At 43.4% G+C, this 23,284-nt stretch overlaps 1 protein-coding gene across 2 annotated transcripts; it reads right to left on the bottom strand.

The window, feature by feature from the left end:
- Positions 1-1,682: 1,682 nt before the first annotated feature.
- BTBD3 (BTB domain containing 3) lies at positions 1,683-23,081 on the bottom strand. Of its 2 annotated transcripts, XM_058801015.1 has the most exons (5): positions 23,058-23,081; positions 11,170-11,434; positions 10,533-10,623; positions 9,940-10,058; positions 1,683-6,011 (listed from the first exon to the last, which is right to left on the bottom strand). In XM_058801015.1, exons 2-5 carry the CDS (start codon positions 11,310-11,312, stop codon positions 4,979-4,981), a joined length of 1,386 nt encoding a protein of 461 aa, XP_058656998.1. In that variant the 5' UTR covers positions 11,313-11,434; positions 23,058-23,081; the 3' UTR covers positions 1,683-4,978. The 2 variants fall into 2 exon arrangements, with proteins under 2 accessions (XP_058656998.1, XP_058656997.1); XM_058801014.1 differs by lacking the exon at positions 23,058-23,081 and having other exon boundaries at positions 11,170-11,729.
- Between the last annotated feature and the right edge of the window lie 203 nt (positions 23,082-23,284).

Consider the following 23,284-nt stretch of genomic DNA (forward strand, 5'->3'; position numbering starts at 1 on the left):
CTCACCTTCCCCCAAGTGCTGGGCTTGGGAGCTCCCAAAGACTCTCTGAGCTCCCTCAAGCTTGCCCTGGGCTGTAGGAGAGCCCCTCTTGCTAGGGTAGGAAATACAAGGCTCCTCCACCTGAGAACTGAGTATTCAGAGCCTGTTTTAGACAGGATCTTGTCTTCATGAGAAGCAGCAGCCACGTGCTCCTCAGCAGTTTCCAGCTATGTGGGAGCAGGGAGCCTTCTCCAAGCAGGGTGTGACCTGCAAGACAAACAAGTGAGTGCAGCTCTTGGGGTCCAATTGCTCCCCAGTCAGAAACAGAATCACAGAATGGTGAGGTTGGAAGAGACCTCTGAGTCCAACCTGTGCCCTAACACCTCAACTAGACTATAGCACCAAGTGCCATGTCCAGTCTTTTTTTAAACACATAATTTAGCACTCTTTCCTTCCACTTTAAACTTCTGTTTTTGCTGGCATACATAGACACATGATTCTCTGCCTCACCAAAAAGGGTCCAATGCTGACACTGCTCTCCCTAAAATCAATTTCCAAAGTGTGCTATCACTCCCATCCTATTTCAGGCAGGAGAAAGTCCCTTTGGATGAGATGGGCCATGCTTCATTCATCTTGTCCACTTGGTTCTGACCATTTTTCTGAGCATTTAAGAATCATTTTTATGTTTACCAAAGCATCTGAGGCTGCCAGCAGCACCAATCTCCTCTGCTACACCAAGCCAGGCTGCTGCTGCCAGTGTGGTCCTTGCTGCCCCACATCACACTGAAATCTGCCACACATTTAAGAGCTGTTGTCATTAGTACAGTGCAAGGCACAGGGCAGTTCCTGCTGGAAGCCAGCTCCAAATGGGAAGTGCTGGGCACCTAAGAGAACTTGGATCCAGAATGGAACAGTGTGGTGCCAAGTACTGAAGTAAGAACTCTAGAAAGGCAACTTACCCAAAGTGGCAAATTGAATGCCTGTAACAATGCTTCAATCAGAATTTTGGATGAACTCTGAAGGTATTGATTTTTTTCTGGGGTAAACTTCCTCAAATTTCCCTATTTCTCTATCAGACTGTATTTTTTATCATTAGCCAGTAATATATGGAAGGTCTTGGAGATGGACACCATGGAAGTGAGCCTTTAAAAGAAGTGACCTTTAAAGTCAGTGAAGTCTCAAATCTTAAAATGAAGTCTCAAATCTCCTGGAAGAAAATTGTTAATACTCAGAATTCTGAATAATATTATATAATTAACTTTTCAGCAGAGAACAGCCTCTTGGCACTAACACTGTCCTTTCTGATACATCAGACACTGAAAAGCGTGGCCTTTCCTGTGCCAACTGTCTTTTAGAATAAACAAAAGACCCTCCCCCTTCATCTCCACATGCTTAACAATATTAATAGAACATGAAAATATTAATGCCAGTAGACAAGGTCTTTCATAAAGTACATAAATGAATTCATTCACTCTAGCTCATTACCTTAATCATCAACCTTTTTACAATGCAACTGATTAACATTTTCATTGTTCTTCTTTGATTTCCCTTAGACTTTTGCTTCTATGGGGATCAAAAGATCTCTGAATGCATAAGCTCAACAAATATCCCTGCACAACTGAACAACAATAGAACTGTTAAAAGAGATAACTAACTAAGGACTTTCACAGCTCATGCTTCAAAGATACTGCAGGAAACAACCATTTAGGAATCATTTTTATTTTTATGTTTAACGTGATTATACACATTCATGAGTCCAACAAGATCTGCACTGTGACATTAAAGATACAGTACAATAACATTCAACATGAGGTACTTTATATATTTATATATATCTGTCCTTTATAAATAATGCTGTAAGCCTGCAAAGGTCAAACACTGCTTCAGCACAAATGGGTGCTGGGACCTGAAGTGAGCCGAATTTATCACAACAAAAAAACAAAACCCAAAACAGTTTAGTGCCAGAAGTGTGTAGAAATCAAAGTGTTTACTTAAATACTATTTTAGATATGCAGAAAGTATATTACATTATACTCTCTTATCACAGATTCCTCTCACCAGCAAATCAAAGATACAAGTGGCAGAGACAGCCAGAACAGTTTAGACAGAATCTGTGAGGTGATCTCTGTAGACATCACGTTTACATTCCAGGCTGACATGGCTGATGCTTGCAAGATGTCAGTCAATGTACACAGGCTTGGGTGGATCTGCTAAACCAACCAAATCCACATTCAGACACCCACTGAAGTGCCCTGATGTCCCTGGGTGAGTGGCACTGGCCACTTTCTTACATCCCAGTACTTGTTAGCATCACAAAGTGCTCAGAAGCAAGTTGTGCTCTGAGCATCAAAAGGTGTTTGGGGTGCCTTTGTCTGATCACCCACACTTGGAACCTTTCCCTGCACCCGCTCCCAAAACCCAGATGGACTCAGAGGAATTAAGCCAGAGGTTGCTTTCATCCTACTTCGTCAAAAAGACTTCATGAAAGAATCAAATAAGAACAATAATCAAATAACAACTCATTTTCTACACATTACAGCTACAGAGTGTTCTGGTCTCTGAACTTCTCTTCCAGCCAGTGAACGTAGCAGATAAGTCACCTTTATTTGCAGGTAATCAAAGCAAATAATAAATTCAAAGTGAGAACCCAGGACAAGTTAAAGCAATGCAGTACTCTCTGACTTGTCCCACCAGCTGTGGCACATGATTTTTTTACCAACCAAATCAAAATGCAGCTCCCTACCACAACCTGTCAATCTGCTTATCACTTGGAGTAATTACATCTGCATCAGCCACTTGCTGTACAAAAATTTAATCAGCTGATTAGCATCTTTCTCTGCTTTGAAATGTATCTAAATAAATGGAACTGCTGCTCAGATGTTGTCTAAAAGTAGATGACCATTACCTCATCACAATCTCAGATTCCTTTCTGTGATCTCTTCAGCAACTCTTTCTCCACTCCATACCATTTATACTCTTGTCTATTTTCAGTTGTAGATCTAAATATAAGTAACTGGAGGTTTTTATAAATCTCTCCCTGGGAGTTTTCCACAGAGCATTCTGTTTAGATTTCACAAACAGTCTGGATTATGTACATCTGTTACAAAAAACAAAACGTTTTTCTATGTACTTTGAGGGTATTTACATTTCAGAAAGAGTGCTGCTTACACACACATGTATGTATGTATACAAAACAGTAAACTTTAAGATGGAAGAAAGGCATAAATCCTGTAGAGTATTTTTTTATCTGGCTCTCCTTTTATTACCTAGAGAGAAGATTTGGGCTTTGACTACACTCCACTTCTTACTTCAGATGGTATTTTGGACACTGCCAAGATGTATTTTGGCACTTTCCAATGGCCAGGGGCCAGGATTCCAACCATCAAGCAACACTTAGAGTAACAGCATTAAACTGGTAAAATAAGATGAGAAAAACATTTTTATTACAGAACCGACATGTGAATTTAGGGTTATGCTACATTAATGTGTGGATATACTGTAACATTAATCTCCAGCAGGTCTAAAGAATCATTTGGTCCTCTCATTTTGTTCAAAGGTACACAACAAACAGAACCCATTTTGGAGGTGAAGCAGGATGCTTCACAATGGGCAGTGCAGCCTTTGAGGAACACTGTCCCAGTGCAGTGATGAAGGATCTTCTCATGTTTCAACAGTACCTGTAGTTCTTATTTATACTGGTTTCCTCCCCTGATCCAAAGAGTATCCCTCATACTTCTGCAAAAATGATAGAGACATGTAACTTCCTGTTACATCACCAAAAATGATATGGACATGTAACTTCCTGGGGGGAAAAACTCAGCCAGGGAAAAGGTTCCAGACCACATAATCCTCTGACTGATGTGCAGCCATAAGCAATTGCAAGAGCTCCAACAATAACCCATTAGAGGAGACTTCCTCCCCCTCACTGCTATTATACACTAAGTGTAACATGACCACAGTTGGGACTCTCCTGTCTTTGTCTAAATTTCAACTGGAAATAAAAAGAAAAAAAAATTCTCATATTACAGAAAAAAATCCAAGTCAAGATTGATACATTCTTTTGTTCCTCTAAAATCTACCTCTACCATGTTTAGGAAGAAGAAAAAACCCATTCAAAAAAACCAAAAAATTATCCTGCATCAGATGATTGACATAAATTCCCATTTATTTAGGAAGGGTTCAAAGAAATGCCATTTAAAGAGCATATCAACTCCAGTGTAGCAAAACCTGGGTGATGGGAGTAGAGTTTCAAGAGCTGCACACACAATTTGAACACATGCAAGTACTTCCTTGCCTTCAAGGTGGGATTCCTAGAAAATGAACTCCAAGGGTAACTTGCCAAGCCCACATCCCTTCCTCACTGTGAACATGTCCATGCACTGGGATATGGCTGGTGGAGCTTCCTGAAAGGTGCTGCCTTCTTCCCATCTGCCCCTGGAGCCATCCCAAACAGTTGGCTACAGGAGAACCTCACAGGATGAAGGTTTAAACTTGTGCTTTTTCTGCTTACAACTGAAGGACTTCTTCCAGCCCCCATGGTCAAAAGCAGCAATGTCTAAAGTCTGCAGAGCAGACAGCAGAGAGAGCTATAAAACAAGACTCTTTGTTTTCTATCCCTATCTCCCCAATACAAGCAGAAAGCAGAAAATGGAGAAAGAAAAAAATGGATCAATGAAGACAGTGTTGAGATACAAGAGGGGGACATCCTCTGGTGATTCACTGGTGTCAGCATCAGCAAAGAAAGGGTCAGCATCACCAGCAAACAGACACCCCCCTTACAAAGCCTTTAAAACTTGCTTGTTTCTAAGAGCTTCCAGTTTAAATATTACACTCAATCACCAATGATGCTACAAGTACAGCAAGCCAGGAACTTGCCCACAGCATTTAGTTACATATTCCCTGTACTGATCACATATCTGCAGATAAAAAGCTAAGAATCAGTAGGCCTGAACCAGACAGGTACTTCATAGCAAAACGCTTTGTATCCACACACTCCCATTCAAGCATAAAATATGAGTTCAGGAATTTGTCCTCCCTGTACCCCTGTGCCATTCGTACTGTCCGAGGAGCACTGGAACTGAACAGTCACCTTCCCACACTGAACTTCTGTCATTCCTTCTTGTCCAAAGTAGCTGAGTTCATTACCATCCAGAATCACGCTCGCTGTGTAAAAGGTGTCAGGCTCAATCTGCACCGGGTACTCAAACCACACGGGAAAAGTGTTACTAGAACCATCCGAGAAGTATTTACTCAAGTTCTGGCCCAGGATAACCCCTTGTCGCTTCAGTTCAATCTTAGCGCTGTACTCTGCCGAGCCACAGCTGGAGCCATAGAGCCCAAAGCCAGCAATGAACACTCTCTTGTCGACAGCGAACTGGATGCTGTCGCAGCGGCCCCGGTAGCGCCACTGGTTGCTGCGGTAAGCGCAGGACTGGAAGCGGTGGCAGCGCTGAGGGACGAGGCCCTTGCGGGGCTTGCTGACAAACTGCAGCTCCGGCTTCTTGGCGGCCGTGTACCACAGGAAGATGTCGTTGGTTTCGTTCAGAGTCAGGATCCCCGACTGGGCGGCGCCGTTGGCGAAGTCGTCCAGGGCCATGGTGGGGATGCGGATCAGGTAGAGAGCCTTGCCCAGCACCTTGCGCTTGTTCTCGATGGTGGCCGTCAGCTCCTGCCGCTGGCACTCCACCTCAGCCCAGCTCAGAGCCGCCTCGAAAACGACGATTTCTTTGGCATTCAGAGTCTCCCTTCGGAGAATGCTTTCAAGTGTCTGGAAATCAATGTCACAGAAGCCCTCAGACTTCAAAGCGAGCTCAGCTTGGGCATCAATCACTTCCCAGCAGCGCTGGGTCAGGTCAGGTTCCTCGAATAAGCAGCTCTGGGAGAGCAGCACGCAGGCATTCTTTGCACTCAGGCTTGTCTCGAGAAAGTTAACGCAGGCACGGGCCAGGTGAGGGACAATGTACTTCTTGGCAGCATAAAGAGTGGCCAGAACAGTGTCTGCTGCCAAATCGATCTCGTCACAATAGATGTACCTGAAATAAAGCACACAGGTGTAATGCTGCTGCTTAACGCGACACCAGTTTGTCAACAAACTCACAGAAAAACATAAACAAAGAATATTTAAATAGCTCCACATTAAAATCAAGCAGTGCTTTGGGGAGTATTGATTAAGCCCAGAAAGAAAGTACAAAAAAAATTCAGCACTCATGTTAAGACCATGGAAAAGAACAGGTTTAAAGCTGAGGTGAATCTAGCTTTCCATTTGGAGTGCATGCTTTGAGACAATTGTTTAAACACTGTGGGCCCTGCAGCTCTGTGCTCCTTCCCCACAGGTCTTGGCTCCCAGGCAGGAGCTCCTGCAGGGCTGCCTCCCTCAACTACCACAGGAGCCTGGAACATGTGTTATCAAAAGTCCTTGGACTGCATGTCCCCTGATGGGGAGCCATGGTTTACTGAGGTGCATGAACAAGTTTGTAGAGAGTAATTAGGTAATCTAAGATTAAATTTCTAAGAAGATAAATGCTATTCAAGTATATCAGGTGCTATCCATTTCTGTAACTACTGGATTGGGTTCTTTTCAGAGGTGGATTTTTTGGGGGGGCTTGTGGTTTTGGTTGGTTTTTTCAAAGGGTTATGAAATGTATCGGAAATGGAAGATTTTCAGGTTTTTAATGCTCACGACATCCTAACTCAACCAGCACAGCATTTTCACTCAGTCTCACTGCATAAGGATGAAAAAAGCTTTATTGCTATGGCAGTGTGGTGGAAGAGATGAAGGTGAAATTCTATTTATGTGACTAAACTGCTGGGATTCATTGCTCAGAGAAATGAAGCATTGTACAGTTTGTTCTTTTCAATATCTCATGCTTCAGGGCTCCATTTGCAGCTGGTGAATGCAATGTGCTAAAACCATGCCAAATGCAATTTCACTCTTCACAGGGATAAGCAAGTCTTGATGGTTATGGCTGATAAAAGTGTCTTCCTCCAGAAAAGCTAAAGTTGTATGCAACCCTGTACCAATTAAAATTTTCTAGTTAGCAGGTTTCCCTACACAATGAGTTTTCTGCAGAACAGATGTGCCTATAAAGAGGAATTAGTACCTACACTGATCTGATTATAGTTGTAAATAACTATTTGTATTTTTGCAGCTGTAAGATAGTATCCTCCATGCTGCACTTGGAAACCATGCACAGAGGAGATACTGCTCCAGCAATATAAAATCTAAGAGGTTACAGAGAAAAAAGTAAACTTATATAGAGCCAAGCTTATTTTTAGTGTTTACTGCTTGGTTTCAGCTTATTTGTGAAACCAAAGCACCCATCTGTATATCAATGGTTACAGGCATACCTCCTTTACTGCCCCCAAAAAATTCCATTTTCAATTAATTTGTTTTTAAGATTGTCCTGATTGCTCTCCTACTCTTTCCTCCCTTCTATTACTTCTCTTTGCCTGCTAGTACAACAGAGAATGATGACATCTGTTTTAAATCCAAATAGTTCAAAAGTTGCTATTTTAATATTGAAATATTGAAAATAAAGAACTAATATCACTGATGTACAGCAGGCACAGCACAGATCGACTGTCAGCAATACTCCACAGCTCTGACTCTGCCAGTGCACCTCAGCTCTGATTTGCAATGGTTGATATTCCAGTTTCACCCTGTTCTCAAACACAGGATTCTGCCAGACCACGGGGTTTGGTGGTTTAGTAACACATTCAGCCTGGGATGAGATGAGATCACAGTTCTAACTTGAACAGTCAAGACTGAGATAAGATATAATTCATTAATGCACCAATTCAGTCTGGCAGCTAGACTATGAGTTTAACCCTGTTTTTAAAACTGGGGAGAGCAGTCAAAGCAGTTTTACTGGGAGAATAATTAATGCTATAGCCTCACACATGGTGGTATTTCCTATATTACACCTGGCAATACCTTATTTGTTCTCAGAATGCCCAGTGTATAATAAAACACAAAAAATATTTATGCCATCAGAATTCATTAGCCCAGGGGGAAAAAAACCCCAAACTTCTTGAGCAAGATGTCAAAACCAAAAAACCCAAGATAAATGTATTTTGTGACAAAGTTTGTGATGCAGAAAGAAGCCTGTGAAGGAGAGGCTGCTTTGGCATAGCTAAAGTCCTTCCCTCTGTAGCAGCACAGCCTTGCCATCCATGGCTCACAGCAGCTGCAGGAAACACTCCCAGGGATGGTTTTCCAGAGAGAGAGGAGTGGAGGGGACAGTGGCTCCCCCTAAGCTCCACATGCAGTGGATGCTGTGAGCAGGGGACACTGCAGTGCTGAGCAGCATCCCTGTGCCTTGCCTGCACCATCCCAGAGCTGCAGACACTGACTGGGGCACTCTGCAGCCTCAGACACGCTGCATCAGGGAACACAGCACTGCAAGGGTACCTCAACAGCCACACAGACCACAGACTTTTTCTGTCTTTAGGGTTTTTTTCATTAAAAGCTGAGAAGGTGAAGAATCCCGTGGTTCTGGCCATGCTCTCCTAGATAGTTTCCTAAATTGCCATGGGCTAAATAATATGCCAAGACCTAGATGTCAGTGTTGCTACTCTCTTTTCTAGGCTTTCTTTCTGCACACATTTCTTAATGGTAAATTCAGAAAGCATTCAGTTTTTATATGGCACATCATGTTTAGCCACAGTGAAATAGATTTGCTGTTCAAAAAGAAAGGGGGGCTGGAAGAACCCAAGTATCTTGTATTTGTGATTTGTAAAATTCAGCATGAAAGTAAACTGTAAGTCCGAGCTCTGCCACAAAATCAAAAAGGCCCAAAGCAAAGATCCATAACACACCTCCCTCCATAATGTCACATCTTAACTTTATATTCCAGGTCTACAGAACATCTGTGGAGCTCTCCTGGCAGTTACCAATATTTGCACAGAACATTCCTGATGCTGATGGTAACCTATAAAAACTCTATATGCGACTTTGAATGTTCATTTATGATGCCGGTGAAATGTTAAAAATGAAAAAGAAACTCTTCTGTAATCACAAGTTAATCAAAACAATCTATGAAACACAATAAATTGCTAGCTAGTGATTATATCATTACATGCAAGAAAACTTACAGCATATTAAAGGGATCACTATCAGATACTGATGCATTTTTTGTATAGGAAAGCAACAGCATTTATTTAAGCTGAAGGAAAAAACCCCAAAAACTCAAAGCCATAGCATTTCTGTGATAGGGCATTTTTCCTCAATTATCAGAGTTTATAGATACATTCAAGGACAATTCAGCAGGGAAGCTGCTTCATTATGCCCATTTAGGAGAAGAGAGCATCTCTTATGCAGTTTGCAAGAAGAAAAATAATGATCATGTAAACTGACTCGTTTTCCTTGTTAGATAAAACCCCCTATTCATGTAAACAGCCTTTTTATCACTTTCCAAACACATCAATATGATACATAAGGAGAAATTTATTTTTCAGAGGCTATGCTGAATAAGTTAGGGTCATTTTTCTAAGACAAGACCTGCATACTGCAGGTTTATAAAAGAGCTGGAATGATGTCAACGTACAAACCCAGCAATTCACTGGGTCTGAGGGTGCTTTGTGTATGCATTTTTAACTTTCCTCTGTGCTTGCAAAGTAGAACAGTTGGTTTGGGGTTTTTTGTTCCAGCTGACAAACCTTTTTAGTAACTCCATTCCTTTGTGTAACGTATAGTGACAAATCAGATCAATAGGCTTTACAGTACACAATGTGCCCAAAGATCCCCTGTCAAAGTCATTATTTACAACTGCCTACATTAGTCTAATATGTGTGTGCCTGGAAGTGCGGGGGGAGAGCAAAATTAGGTGAAAGTTTAAAACACAAAAAGAGGAATATTTCAAGCAACTGCTTTCTTTCTGTTTATATACAACTTCAGCTATGACATTGGCAGGGTATGTATACATCAGACAGGAACACATGCAGCAGATGAATGATGCTTACTTCAGCATTGCAAGGAAAGCAGCAGGCTCAACATCTGGTATACGGATTTCATCTTTGTCCTCAGCGAGCTCTCCGTAAAACATTGCATGGAATACTGAGCTCCCAACAGCCAGGACGTACTGTTGAGAAAGGGAAATCTTATTTCATGCTTTGAACTCAAAACACTGCCAACACAAACAATGTGGGAGAGCCACTCTGAGCAAGCTGAGCTGCGCTGACAGGCTCTACAGACACACTTCAGTAAGAAATGAAGTCCAAGTTAAGAACAAGTTACACGTTTTCCTTGTATTTTACTCTCCTGGGCATAGATGCATTAGCTACTGGAAAACTCTCACCTCCACCACAGAAGTTAACTATTCCTAGGAAATCTCAAGAGCAGTATTATTCAACAGCACAAAGCAGTATTCCTAACTTTACTGCCTTAGCCCAACACAAAGAAAAGCCAGGGAGAGATTATCCCACTGCATGTGGCCTTTCCAGCACAGACTGCTGCCTGTCCCAGAAGAGCTGAGCCTCCCACACTCTGTCCTGCTGTAACTGTGGGAGCTCTCTCTGGCTCTCCCACCCCAGCAGATCATGCAGCTGTTCCTTACTTTGTGTCCTGGCAGCCGCTGGGTCCCACCTGGTGGCCCGACCACAAAATGAACATCTGCCATCAAGTCATTGTTGAACATCACTGCATTTCTACAAACAGAGGTAGCATGTTAATTTGTGGCACCCAGGAACTCTCTCTGCATGTCCCAGACCCAAGAAATATGATTTTTTAACAACTTCAAGTTGCTTATTAGCAAAGAGAAGCAGGTCACACTTTGCTTTCAGCTGCTTTACACATCATTGCACAAATATACCAGAGAAAATACTAAAAGTGTTTCTGGTGTGTGTGGGTGCAATAAAACAAACCCCCAAACTTCTGAGAACTTTCCAAGAAGTGGAAATCAAAGTCCAGAGCATTTATCACTGAAAATCCCCACTGAGGTCTAAAAGGAAATCTTTATGGATATGTTGCAGTTTTCAGCAACATTTTTATTAACTCAGATTCACTGACTAGAAAAGAGATACTAAAATATTGCTCCATTACCAAAATTCTTATTTCCCACACACATACAGGGAGAAAAAAAGCCCAAACAAATAAAATATAACCGTGTTTTCTTCAGCAAATAAATGCATTCTGGACATTTTGCTACTTTTCACCCCTCCATTCAAACACCAAAAAAGCTGCCCTGAACTTACCTCTCTCTGATAGTTGGATAAAGTCCTTGCCAATTAGGTGCAGGAATAGTGTTGTTGTTATTGAGATTTTGCTGATGGTACTGCTGGACAGCAGTTGTATTAGTATTAGCTGGTTTCTTTCGGGGAAAAATATCAGCAGCCATCTTCTTCTTCTTTTTGGTCTTCAAGGTAATGATTTCATAGCAAACTGGAGGCAATTTGCTGTTGCTACTGCTGCTGCTATTTCCTTTCTTAGAGCTCTTCTTAGACCTGTTCTTGACCGTCTCTGGAAGCATCAAGAAGAAGGTGAGACATTTCATGTTCTTTCCTTTCTCATCTACCATCAGTATACCCGTGAGTAAAGACCACAGCCTAACTAGCCAGGAACATTTAGGAATCTATGTAGAAGCTGGAACACCGAAAGCAGCAGAGCTGAGACTCAGCAAGACAAGGTGACCTTTCCAGCACCCGGAGTAAGAAACTGAGTTTAAGTTTGATCCAGTACTTGAACCGTTAAACGCATCCCCATCATTCCTTCCAGCTTTCCCGCTCAGGAAGCGCCTGGCAGCGCTACAGCCGGGGCGGAGGGCAGGAGCAGCGCACGGTGGCAGTGCCAGGCTGCCGGCGAGCCCGAGTTGCGCGGGCAGGGCTGGGAGCGGAGCGGAGCGGCAGCCGCGCGGCCGGAGCCAATGGCTGCAGGCACGGAGCGCGATTGGGCTCGCACACAGTGACACCTATTGTAGCCCGCGCCGCTGCCACGGCACAGCCACCGCGGCGCGCCCGCAGCTCCCCCGCAGCCGCCGCCGAGGATGGCACGGAATCAATGGCACCGCGGCTGCCCGGCAGGGCGGGAGCGCTTCTGTGTGCGTGTGGGTGTGTGTGAGCTCTCCTCCGGGCCGCTTCCACAGGCGAAGCGGTAAGAAGTTGCAATCAGGTAGAAAGGTCTATCTGAGTCCATTCGATATTAGCACAGCTTCCTTTGCCTGTAGCATCCCCACAAATCCCTCCTGCAGGAGCTGCTCGGCGGGTGCGGGACCGGTATCGGAACCGAACTAAAGCAATGGAGCAGCAGCACGGCCGGCGATGCAGGCAAAGGATCCCTTTCAGCGGCTCCTACTCCAGTGTAACATCACCAGGGATGAGGTCACAGCTCCAGCTTTAACTCCTTCTGTTTCCAGATAACACATCAGCCTTTGACAGGGGTCCCAAATCGCTAAGCAGCGCTAATTAAGCCAGATTACGCCAGACATGGCTGCACCACATCAGAAGAAAACTTCTAGATGTGTAATCAGATTAAAGCCAACCAGAGTGAGTGTATTTAATCAATATTTCAAAGCATTAAATGAAAGGGTCTGAATGGTTTAGAGAGTCTCAGGCAAAAGTCATTCCTTGAGACACCAACAGTCCAATTTTATTCGCAAATAAACAGGATATAAGCTATACCAACCAAACCATTTACATAGGAAATAAGTCTATTTTATAGTCATTAGTTTACTCAGAACTTAAATTTTGATCAGATTTCTTTAATATCAGGTCAGATGTCTAGAAAAACCACCAAGTAAGCATAGCCACTTAAAAGCAGGGAAATAAAAAAATACTTGGTATGAGGTGTCAACATATCACACCTTAAAATCCTGGGGAGCAGACAGTTAAAATATGATTTCATAATTACTTTCAGTTTAAAAAAAAAACCCCTCTGCTTTCAAAGCTAATTTAGCCACATTTTGCCCTAATTAGTTTTGCTGGACAAGGGTACAGCAGGGAAATTAAAGTGATAAAAGGTTGGTGAAGAAATCTTGCTGAAGCCCCTGACTCAAACAGAAATATTACTCAGGCTGTTTATTCAGTCTTCATCCCAGCTGCTGGAATCACAGCTGTGGCTGTGTCACACACACTCAGAATTCTTTAACCTGAGGTTGTGCTGGTATTTTAAGATTACCAGGTTTCCTTGGGAGATGCTGCACACCCAGCCATGTGCGGGCTTTGCTGCAGTGCTTGGGGATGAGGATGATGATGATGCCATTCCCAGACACATCTGTCCTCTCTGGCTGAAAGCACTGCCCATGGAAGGGGAAACACAAGGAGATGTGTCCATGCTGCCACACTTCACAATCCAACACCTCAGTGCAAAATCTCCTTGACTGCTGCTTTAAAGGAAGATGGTGGGTTATGCCTGAAAGGCAGAGACACATCCTAAATACATTGAGGGGAAGTTATGTAACTTCCAAAGAAATTATTTCTAGCAACCTTTTCTCTCTCCTCCACACATTTTCTTTTTTATCTGCCACAGACTGATTAGGAAGGGAAACTAAAAACCTAAACCATATTGAACTGTGGAGAGAGAGAAGAAGGGGTAAAGGAGAAGAAACTCATCCCACAGATGGGATCTTGTAACTGCTCACAGCTGAGTTTATAACAGGAACACAGCAGGTATTCCCAGCACAGAATTTGAGTTTGTTAAGTTTGCGTAAGTTTTTTTTTTTTTTTTCCTTATGTAAATTTCCAGCCCTTCCAAATAAAACAATAACCCTTTTGCCACTGCACAGGACAAACATTTCAAAAGGAAGAAATCTTTAAAAAACCTCTTAAAGATACAGAAAACCACAGACTCCAGAAAATCTGGTTCTCAGCATTGCAATTGGCAAAAACAAAAGACAGCAGGGGTTGGGAGATTTGATTGTCATTCCACAAATCCATTTTATAGACTCCCAAAGTATATAAAAAATCAAGGTCTCTGCACATTTCTTCAAACCACTGATCAGGACAAATCCAAAGATTTTACACACACACCAGATAAGGTCACTGGGAGGCTACAGGAGATAAAGAGAATGAGGGACAGACTGACCAGTTAACTCCATGTGGGAAAGACAGATTGTAAATGTGAACCTACAGGAATCCACCAACCTCTGAGCTGTGGAGCACACCACACATGCACAGCACATTCTGGGAAAGGAAAGGAGAGAGAAGCTGCAGCTGAAGCATGTTCTGCCTGCACTCAGAAGTCAGACAAGAAATATCTGCACAACAGGATAAAAAATCCAGTCCAATAAATAAAAAACATCTTTGCCTGCTCTTAAGCCACCCACCAAAACCTGGTCTGCTCTAACTAGAAAATAGCACAGATTCCAGGACAGAACCTAAATAGATTTAGATTTTCATACAATTCCTATGAAAAACTACAAACCTCTTAGAGGTTCATAGCACCTTCCACTGCTCTTCATCACCCCAGGAACTAAGTCTCATCAACTACTCATTAGACGGATCTGAAAGAGGGGAAAAACCCCAAACCAATGAATTATTGTGCTATTCTCTGTAGGTACAGAGTTTGTGGTGATTGGGAGTGGGGATGGAGCTGAGCCCCAATGGGCACAGCTGTGAAAAGCTGTGAAAAAAGGTGAACAGCACTGACAGCAATGAGCCATGGAGTGCCCAGGTGTGCCGAGCCATCACCAAAGGGAGCAGAGGGCACACAGGTGCGGTGCATGGACATGAGGGGTGTGAAGGTTGGGCTGAAGGGCAATGCCTGAAGCCTGTTGAAGTTGTCTGGTGTTAATCTGTATGGATTGAAGCCTTCTGACATTGTAAGTTTTCACTGTTTCTCCCGGCGCTGATTTATGACCGGAGATAGCTCAGGGATGCCACTTGCTCGGTTTCTTGGCTGTTTAGGCTTGTAAGTTTTCTGTGCTATTTAGGTGGCCTGGAAAGGCCCAGGGATGGCCTTGAAGAGCCCGGCGCTTCAAAGGACGAGGAGAGACTTCTGATCTTGGCTCGGTCTCGGTGTTTATTAATTGTTTATCTAAAAGATTTTCTTTCAGCCCGACAGAGGTCTGCTCAGCAGTCAGCCATGGGCACACTGCGAGCCCCTGGGGCGGTCACTTATCTTTATACCCGAAGTTACGTGTACAATATTTATCATTTTTCCCCAATACCTTCTACCCTTATTAACCGGTGCACTTCTAGTAATAACCAATCCCAAAGTGCCACCATCACCACAGAAGATGGAGGCCAAGAAGAAGAAGAAGAAGAACAGGACACGCCCCAATTCCTCCATCTTACTTCTTTAGACCCCCCTGTACCAAAATCCTAAACCCTGTGTTTTACACTCTAATTAACTTATCCCTTCACCATTCACCCAGTGAAATCCTCCCATCCTCATACAGGCGTCGTCTCCTGTGTAGGATCAAAGTCCAGGCACCAGACACTTCTGGCAACATTCCAGGACTCCCGAGCCCCCCAAAGGTGGTCTCGGCCACTCTGCACCTCCGTCCTGAGGTGCTGAGATCCCACATATGGTGACACTCTGTATCGTGTCTATCTGGACTGCAGCATGTGCTGTGACAATTCTCACTCCCTGTTCTTTCTGTTTTGGCAGCAGCTTCCGTTTCCCTTCATACAACGCTGTTTTGTTGGTTTACTATACAAATATGTTAATAAATTTAGAACTCAATACCCTGGTAGTCAGTAAAAACAGCCCATGAACTGCTGCCTGTTGAAAGACCAAAATCCACAGTTTAGATCAGTCTGTCTCCAACGAGAGGATGAAGGAAGGTCACCTTCTCTGACCCACAGATCTATCCATTCCTGAAATCTTATTACAATGTGCTCCTAATCTTCTTCAGCAAGTCTCATTTTTCTTCATTCATTATATATTAACAGAACTAAACTTGATATATACAACTGAGAAAGAGGGAAATACAGTTCTTCAAAGGCACATTAATTTTTATTTTACAAGCAAAGTAGTCAGACCAGAAATATTTCAAGTTAAAGGGTATGGGAAATTTCATGCTTAAATCTTTACACTGGCCTAATGGATACTCAAAATGCCAGAAGAATTAAGCAAAATACTATATTCCCAGTCTGAGATACTACACACCAAGTTATATGTCCCTTCCAAAATATCAGGAGCAGGTTAGGAGCCCTTGGAAATCAGTTCCTGACTAAACATTGTGAACTGAAGCAGCAATTCTGCTGTTCAAACCCAAGTGTGTGCAACACACCTGCCATCCCAGCTTATTCATCCCTCAAGAACATAAAATACCTTGTGAGGCACAGGAGTCACAGGAAAGCCCAGCTCTGGTACAACCTTTAATAGCATGTGACTACTGTAATTATGCTTTTCTAAAGGTAACTTCCAATAGGGAAATCAGTTTCATTTCCAGACCTGCTGGGAGTATTCTTCCTCATACTTCATCAGTTTCTCCTGCTGCCATAGCAAGGAGACCAAAGAGTTTCTTTTTTCTCTTTCTAATAAGCTGAGTTTTTGGACATCTCCCATTTACAGGCCTGTTCCTCAGGTAGTAATATGAGTTACACCATTCTATAAAAAACAAGCTTTCATTAAAATTCCCAATTGTTTATTACAACCACATCATGAATAAAAGAAAGAATTCTTAGTAAGCAATGAGGAAATGCATACATTTATTTTTCTGTAAAATTGCCAAATGTCTTCTTTGGCAGTTACTATGCCTGTGCAGTATTAACATTGTTTAAATCCTGAATTTCCCCCTATAAGGAAACAAATTTCAGATGACATCTTGATGAACCAAAATAAATAAACAATGTTACTGTTTAACAAATCTACCTGTCTGTCCACTGCTAGCTTCAAGCACTCATTTAAAAATGGAATATACATGTTCAAAAACTAACTAAACCAACAGAAAACCTCAATAAACCAAACCCACACAGCTGTGGTGCCTTGTTCTGTTTACCTGTCTATGAATTATAATAATAATAATAAATTATAATAATAATCACTTGGAAGAGTCCTTCCCAATCACCATTCCAACCCTTCTGTTTGTAAAAACCAATTTGGAAATAGCTCTAGCCTTCATTTCCTCAAGTAAAGAAATGCATTGCAGTGGACAAAACCTCCTAAACTCCTCTCTCCTAAGTTTCTTATTGGCAGCACTGGAAGAAACCAAGATGGCATCTGCTTCTGTCAGCTGCATGGAAAAGCTGGCAATGAGGTCTTAGTCAGGTCTTGTGTGGAAAAAAAAAATAAAATAAAAAGGCAACCAAAAGCAGGAAGAAAGATGGGTAAAATTGTAAAGACTCTTAAAGAAGCCAAAACAGATGTTAAAAAAATAGCAATTACATCCCAGAATAGTGAAGAGCTGTGAAAGTATCAGAGTAGAATTGCATCTTGAACCAAGACTAGAAGCTTCAAAACAAAGTCAGAAATAGTTCAATAGTACTTTTCTACAGAACTCATGCTATGCTAGCAACATCCTTATTAGCAAATTTTCTTAACTGCTTGGTGTTTATGAGGATTTAAATATTTTGCATAACATTATCCACTAGGATAGTTTTTACTTTTTCTTCCTAAATGTTCTTAATGATTCAAAGAGAACAAAAGCAGCAAGTTGTGAGCAGCCTAGTCAAAAGGTAAACACCAACTTGCATAAAATAAAAACCTAAAGAATGAATATTCACAACTACTTTGTACTCCTGTGGTATTTCCTAGCATGATACATGGTATTTGCTTTAGTCTCTCTACCAAAGCAGCGTTTCTATTAAATCTCTTTAATATGTCATTAAGCAATGTCCATTTTGAGACAAAGCAATCACAACAAAACATACTACATTAATATCTACTCCTATGTTTCCTTGCAAATAAATGTACACTTTCTTTGTATGCATTTCAAGTCACTTTCCATGAGCCTGTTCCTACTTCAACTGCAGCATCTCCTATTCTCATTTTTTCCTGTTACCTTTCTTGCTTAGCTGCTTAAAGCCTGCAATTTAACTTCAGTGAGAGGTTGAATAACTTCATATTTATGTCCCAAACACTTTGCTATGCTGGGTCTTTTTCTTTTAAAGTTAGAGGACCAAAATAATGTATCAGAGTGAGAAAAAAAAAGTTCCAAATGTTCTTGTATTGTCATTCAGATTTGAAGACCGTGCCTGCTGCAGGAATGACAGTCCACATAAACCACAACTGTGGCAAGGCAGGGCTACACTTAGACAACCTGCAGTGAACAATGTACCTGACCCCATTACACTGAATTACCTCACAGACATTCTCTTCTGGGCATATGGTACAAAATAATGTCAAAGGCTTCATTACAACATAAAATATGATTTGACAAACCTGCTAAGAGATATTCCCCAATATCATAGTTTGGGAGCTGCAGGAAGAAAATATCTCAGAGCAAAATTTGCAATGCATTCTATGTGCATTAAGTTGTTTCTTGATAGTTCAAAGTAAAACAAACAATTACAAATGTGGTGAAGAGAAAACCTGCAACCACAAAATGATAATTTAATTCAAGGTTACAGGAGATAAAACTGTTTTGCTACTAATTTAAAGGAGACAAATTATGCATTTGTTCCCCTTTGTGGCTACTCAAGCTTCTCCATTTCATTTCATGTAGAGCTCTGCTCTTGACAGTCTGTGGGCTCAAAATTTAACTTCCTTCTTAGTGGCTGCCATTTATTTATTTATAAACATGATATTACAAACCTGAAAGCACTCAACCCTTTTTCTAAGGCAAAGGTCAACTTTAATTCTACCATGCCTCTTACCAAAACTGACTGACAAAGGAAAGCTCAGACAGCTCAGGAAATTGGTAATGAGATACAGTGGTTTTCATCTCTGGGTCACTAATTCTAAATTGACTGAGGTCAACAGTAATCAAAAGTCATTAGCATTTAATGATCCTTTGGTGCCCTGTGAGAAAGAAGCCAGTGATCTCAGCACACTTCAGGAAAACCAGCACTACAATCAGCACTCACATGCTGCCTGCTTCAAGGGAGAGCTCAGAGCAGGTGACTCCAGACAGAACTTCCAGTCCTGCAGACAGATCTCACCTCTGTAGACAAAACTTTGACTGATTTGAACTTGGCTCACAAACCATCATTTTCAAGAGTTAAATTAATATGGGTTCTCTGAAGGGCAGGCTGTAAGCTGCCTGCTCCTGTTCCTCCTGTTCTTTTTCCCCTGCACACTAAGTCTGAAGAATGCAAATGCAAACAGGCCCTTCCTCAGAGAGGAAGGCTCTCACTCAACCAATGGCACCAGCAGTAACTACTCCAGGAGTATCCACAGAGGAACTGCATCACAGTTAATTATGTTGTATAAACTATATAAAAATATAGTCCTTCAGTTATGGTGTATAACTCAAGGACTACATTTTCCATGTGCAGGTAACCCACATTCACCACATCCCACCATTGTGCTGGAGCTCCCAGTGAGACAAAAGGGGGGAGAGGAGATTGCTGTGGTGCACAGCCACACCTGCTCTGTCCCTGCACACTTCAGTGCCCTGGGACTGTCACAGCAGCACCTTCAGCAAGGGCAAGGAGAACAGAGGGGACGTTTGGAAAGCTCAGTCAGGTGTTGGAATGTATGGGGCTAATGGAAAACCATATTGTGGTTTTACATCTAGGCTTAAAAGCCCACAGCAGATGAGCAGCCTGAGTGCTCACAGCAGCAGAGCAGCACAGCTGGCAGCATTCAGGGGGTTAAAGAGGAAAAGTCTGGTACAGCATCTTCTTCCCACTGCATTTGAAATTACAGAAGAGGAAAATCATGACAGTGAAAGAGGAACACATCTGTACACTGGCAAACCAAGCCTTTGATGAGAAATGCATTCTGAGCCACAGTGGCTTGTGCTTCTCAAAAGTGAGCACTAAAACCAGTGAGTAACTACTCCAGCAGTGAGTCTTCAGATATGAGAGACTGATTGCTAACCTGAGCCTAATCCAAATAGCTCAAGGAATGGAACAGACACGACATCCACTACACTGCACTGTCCTGAATGACTCTCCCTGTGCCACACATCAGAAGCTGTGCATCCTTTTACTTGCCCTTAACTGATTCCAGACCCCTCCAGCACACACAGCCTCTGTTTGAATCCACAGGAAGATGAAGATATTCCCAAATTTTTCTCCTCTCCACTGCCTGAGAAAATCAGATTTATTTTCCTTTGCTGAACAGTCACACTTGCCTTCCTCAGTATTTCCATCAGTTTCTCCTCCTCTTTACAAGTGAATGGCAGCTGCTGCACCATCATGAAACTTTAAGAAAAACACACACACACTGCTCAAATTCTGGTTTCAGAACCTATTTTTGTGCCTTAAGATGTATTTGTCTATCAATGTTAGGATATCTTAAATGTTCTTCTTCACAGTAACTCTGTGACACATCAGAACTGCAGTAGAGAAAAACTATGGAAGGGGCAAGTAATCAAACAGAAGATCATAATTAAGGGACTGTACAAGATAAACACAAATACTCATTAGTTTTATGTATTATGAACTTTTATATAGCATGAAAACCTTTCCTTTTTCTGAGTGCACATGGGGTGGTATCACCTTGGTCTTGTAGAATTGTAAAGGCAAAAGGCACCTCTCAGAGAAGCAAACATCCCACCTGCTGAAGGACTGCTTTCTTTTCCTACTCTCAGAAAACCTTTGCACCCAAGCAGAGACAGGACAGCTCTAATTTCAGAGAACGTCGTTTTTAAAGAAAATTACTCCTTTAAATTGTTTGGATGCAAAGAGGAGAAAGTGCAGCCAGGGTGGTTATATGGAGTGTAACCTGGTACATAAATATCCTGTCACAGAACAATGCTATCAACAGGTCATTCAGCCTGGTATTGAAGTGTTACATGATCCTCTAGTGAAATATTTATTCTGGGCATCAGATAATCTCAGGGTACAGGCAACAGGGCTGGATAAGTTGTCTCTAGATACCTTCCAAATCTGTTTGTTGCCAGTCTTCACCCCACACATACTCACAGACTGCCAACCAGCTCCCCAGTGTTTTAAAACAAAACTTCCTAGGTGTTGGACTGGTCTGGTTTTCACAGCAGCTTGCTGAGATACCAAACCCAGAGAGGGCAGCAGGATCACAAAACAGATGAGCCAGGGCCCAAAAATGGGAAGTTTGCAAATTTGAATGCAGTGATGTCTTACTTAAACTCCCCTCTCAGTTTCCTGACACACACACAAAAAGTGCTTTTGTAACCAAGGAATTCAACTTAATGGCAGAAAACACAACTGATGACAGCTTCCACCACAAAAACCTTGTAATCTTTTCCTTCCAAGATTCCCATCTCTTACATCCCTTATTTTGCCTCATCCATCAGCCCTTTGAGACAGAAACTGCTGCTTTATCACTCATTTCAGTGCCTCACAAAACAGAGCTCCCACACCAGCTCAGGCACCTGAACATTTGTAAAACAGAAAAACAGCCAGCCAAGTCCAAGGAGTCACCAGAGACAGTATCAGGGCAGAATCACCTTGAATTATCAGAGAAAGGGCATAAACAATATTCTGCTGCTGGGCATAAACAATATTCTGCTACAAAACTTATTTGCACAAGTTTCTAGAGACCTCTGTTTTGACTGAGCCTACCCCTAGGACTGTTGCTTTCATTGTAACTGTTTGGTAAAATTAGAAAAAAAAAATTGCTCACAAGCTGTAACAAGCAAGTGGCCAAAACATAAAAATTATTGTTGCAACTTGCATTTTTTCCCCCTTGGCCTTAAAGGGCAAGCTAAATGAATCCCACGTTGCTTCTGGAAGGTGTTTCCTCTGGGGCAGAGCTGAGGATCACTGGCAGGGAAACACAAGGGAAGTTATTGTGCAGTCAGCTGCAGTTACTTACTGGGGGGGATTTAAAATGGGAAAAAAAAGAAAGTACTACAGTCGACATTGAACTTTGGCAATCCTGCAGAACTTAGTTGAAATGAAAGCTCTAAGAGATTTAATTTGCAAAGTAAAGCCCAGGTACTGCACACTGCAACATCCTGCACATACATTCTGTAAGAAACAGTGAGACCAGTTCTCTCCCACTAAAATAAAAACTATTTGGAGCCTAACTCTGGCATTAAAGTTTAAGCAATGCAAAACAAAGTACCGTACACCTATAACCCAGCACCATCTCTCCACAAAAAACAATCAACAAAACACTCCAGAGCACAGATTAAAATTTAACACACACACATCACATGCTGAAAACAAAGTACCGTGAGGACTAACTACAAGGCAAAAAATCTGCACCAGCACTTCTCAGATGAGGCAGCCTGTTGAATTAGGTAACCACACTTAGGGAGCACGTAGGTATCTTAACTTCAATCCAAACTTTTCCTCCAACTCACAACAACCTCAAAACTCCCTCCCGTTTTAAAATGCTGCAGCGCTCAGGACACACCACAACGAATTGAATTTATAAACCTCCAAGTTCTCAGGTGGCTTTCTCCAAACAAACAGGAAAATGGGGAGTTGTGAAGGTGTGGGCCCTAGGGACCCTTCAGACAGGTACATCAGAAGTTCGGCGAACAGCGTGGGGAAGGGAGGAGGAATTTACACCAAACCGGGGGCAACTCCAGTTGTGCCTCCGGGAAGGTTGCCGAATTAATGCTTAAAGTACTTATTTAACAAAAGAGATTTACTTTAAGCAGGAGAAAAGCCCCAAAGCCCAACTTGAGTTCTGCCTCCCGCTGGAGGCTCCAGCCCGGGCACAGCCGGGTCCGGGGCTCCTCCCGAGCCCGCTCCGTGGGCTCCCCTCCGGCACGGCCGCGAACCCACCCCGCTGGCTGCCGCACAAAGGGGCACCGAGGGGACACCGACACCCGCCTGCGGACACGCACCGCCACTCCAGCCAGCCAGAGGCCGTGCCCGGGGCGCTCTTTGTGCGGCAGAGCCGGACGGCCCCGCTCCCCTCACCGACGGCCCGGCGCTCCGCCGCGCTACCGCCGCTCAGGTGCGGCCGCCCCGCCCCGGCCCGCCCCGCCCCTCGCGACGGCGCCTCCGGGGGGCGCGGGGAGCCCATTGCCCGCCGGCACGGCCGCCGCAGCCCGTGAGGGGAGCGGGATCGGCCGCCACATGCCGGGGAAGGGGAGGGAAGGAGGGGAGGGGAGCGCGGCTGGCCCCGCGCGGGCGGCCCCGCACCCCGCACTGACCTGAGGGCGCTCCCGGGGCGGCGCGCGCGCGGCCCCTCCTCGCACCGGCGCGCGCGCGCGCGGCCCCGCCCCGCAGGAGCGCGCGCGTGGCCCCGCCCCAGGCCCCGCCCCAGCGCGTGCGAGGCCCCGCCCCAGGCCCCGCCCCTTCCATCCCGCGCCCGCCCTGAGGGAGGAAGGGAGTGAGGGAGGGAGTGAGGGAGCTCCTCCCCAAAAAGGCGGCTGGAATC

Source organism: Ammospiza caudacuta, chromosome 3 (genome assembly GCF_027887145.1).
Source record: "Ammospiza caudacuta isolate bAmmCau1 chromosome 3, bAmmCau1.pri, whole genome shotgun sequence".
In the NCBI taxonomy this organism is placed as follows: domain Eukaryota; kingdom Metazoa; phylum Chordata; class Aves; order Passeriformes; family Passerellidae; genus Ammospiza; species Ammospiza caudacuta.

Excerpts from the sequence above, each read along its gene's own strand:
- BTBD3 (XM_058801014.1), bottom strand. The coding sequence starts at position 11,492 with ATGGTAGATGAGAAAGGAAAGAACATGAAATGTCTCACCTTCTTCTTG. Across the intron at positions 10,624-11,169 it reads TATCCAACTATCAGAGAGAG|AAATGCAGTGATGTTCAACA; the intron begins GTAAGTTCAGGG and ends CTCTGTTTGTAG. Across the intron at positions 6,012-9,939 it reads GCTTTCCTTGCAATGCTGAA|GTACATCTATTGTGACGAGA; the intron begins GTAAGCATCATT and ends GCTTTATTTCAG.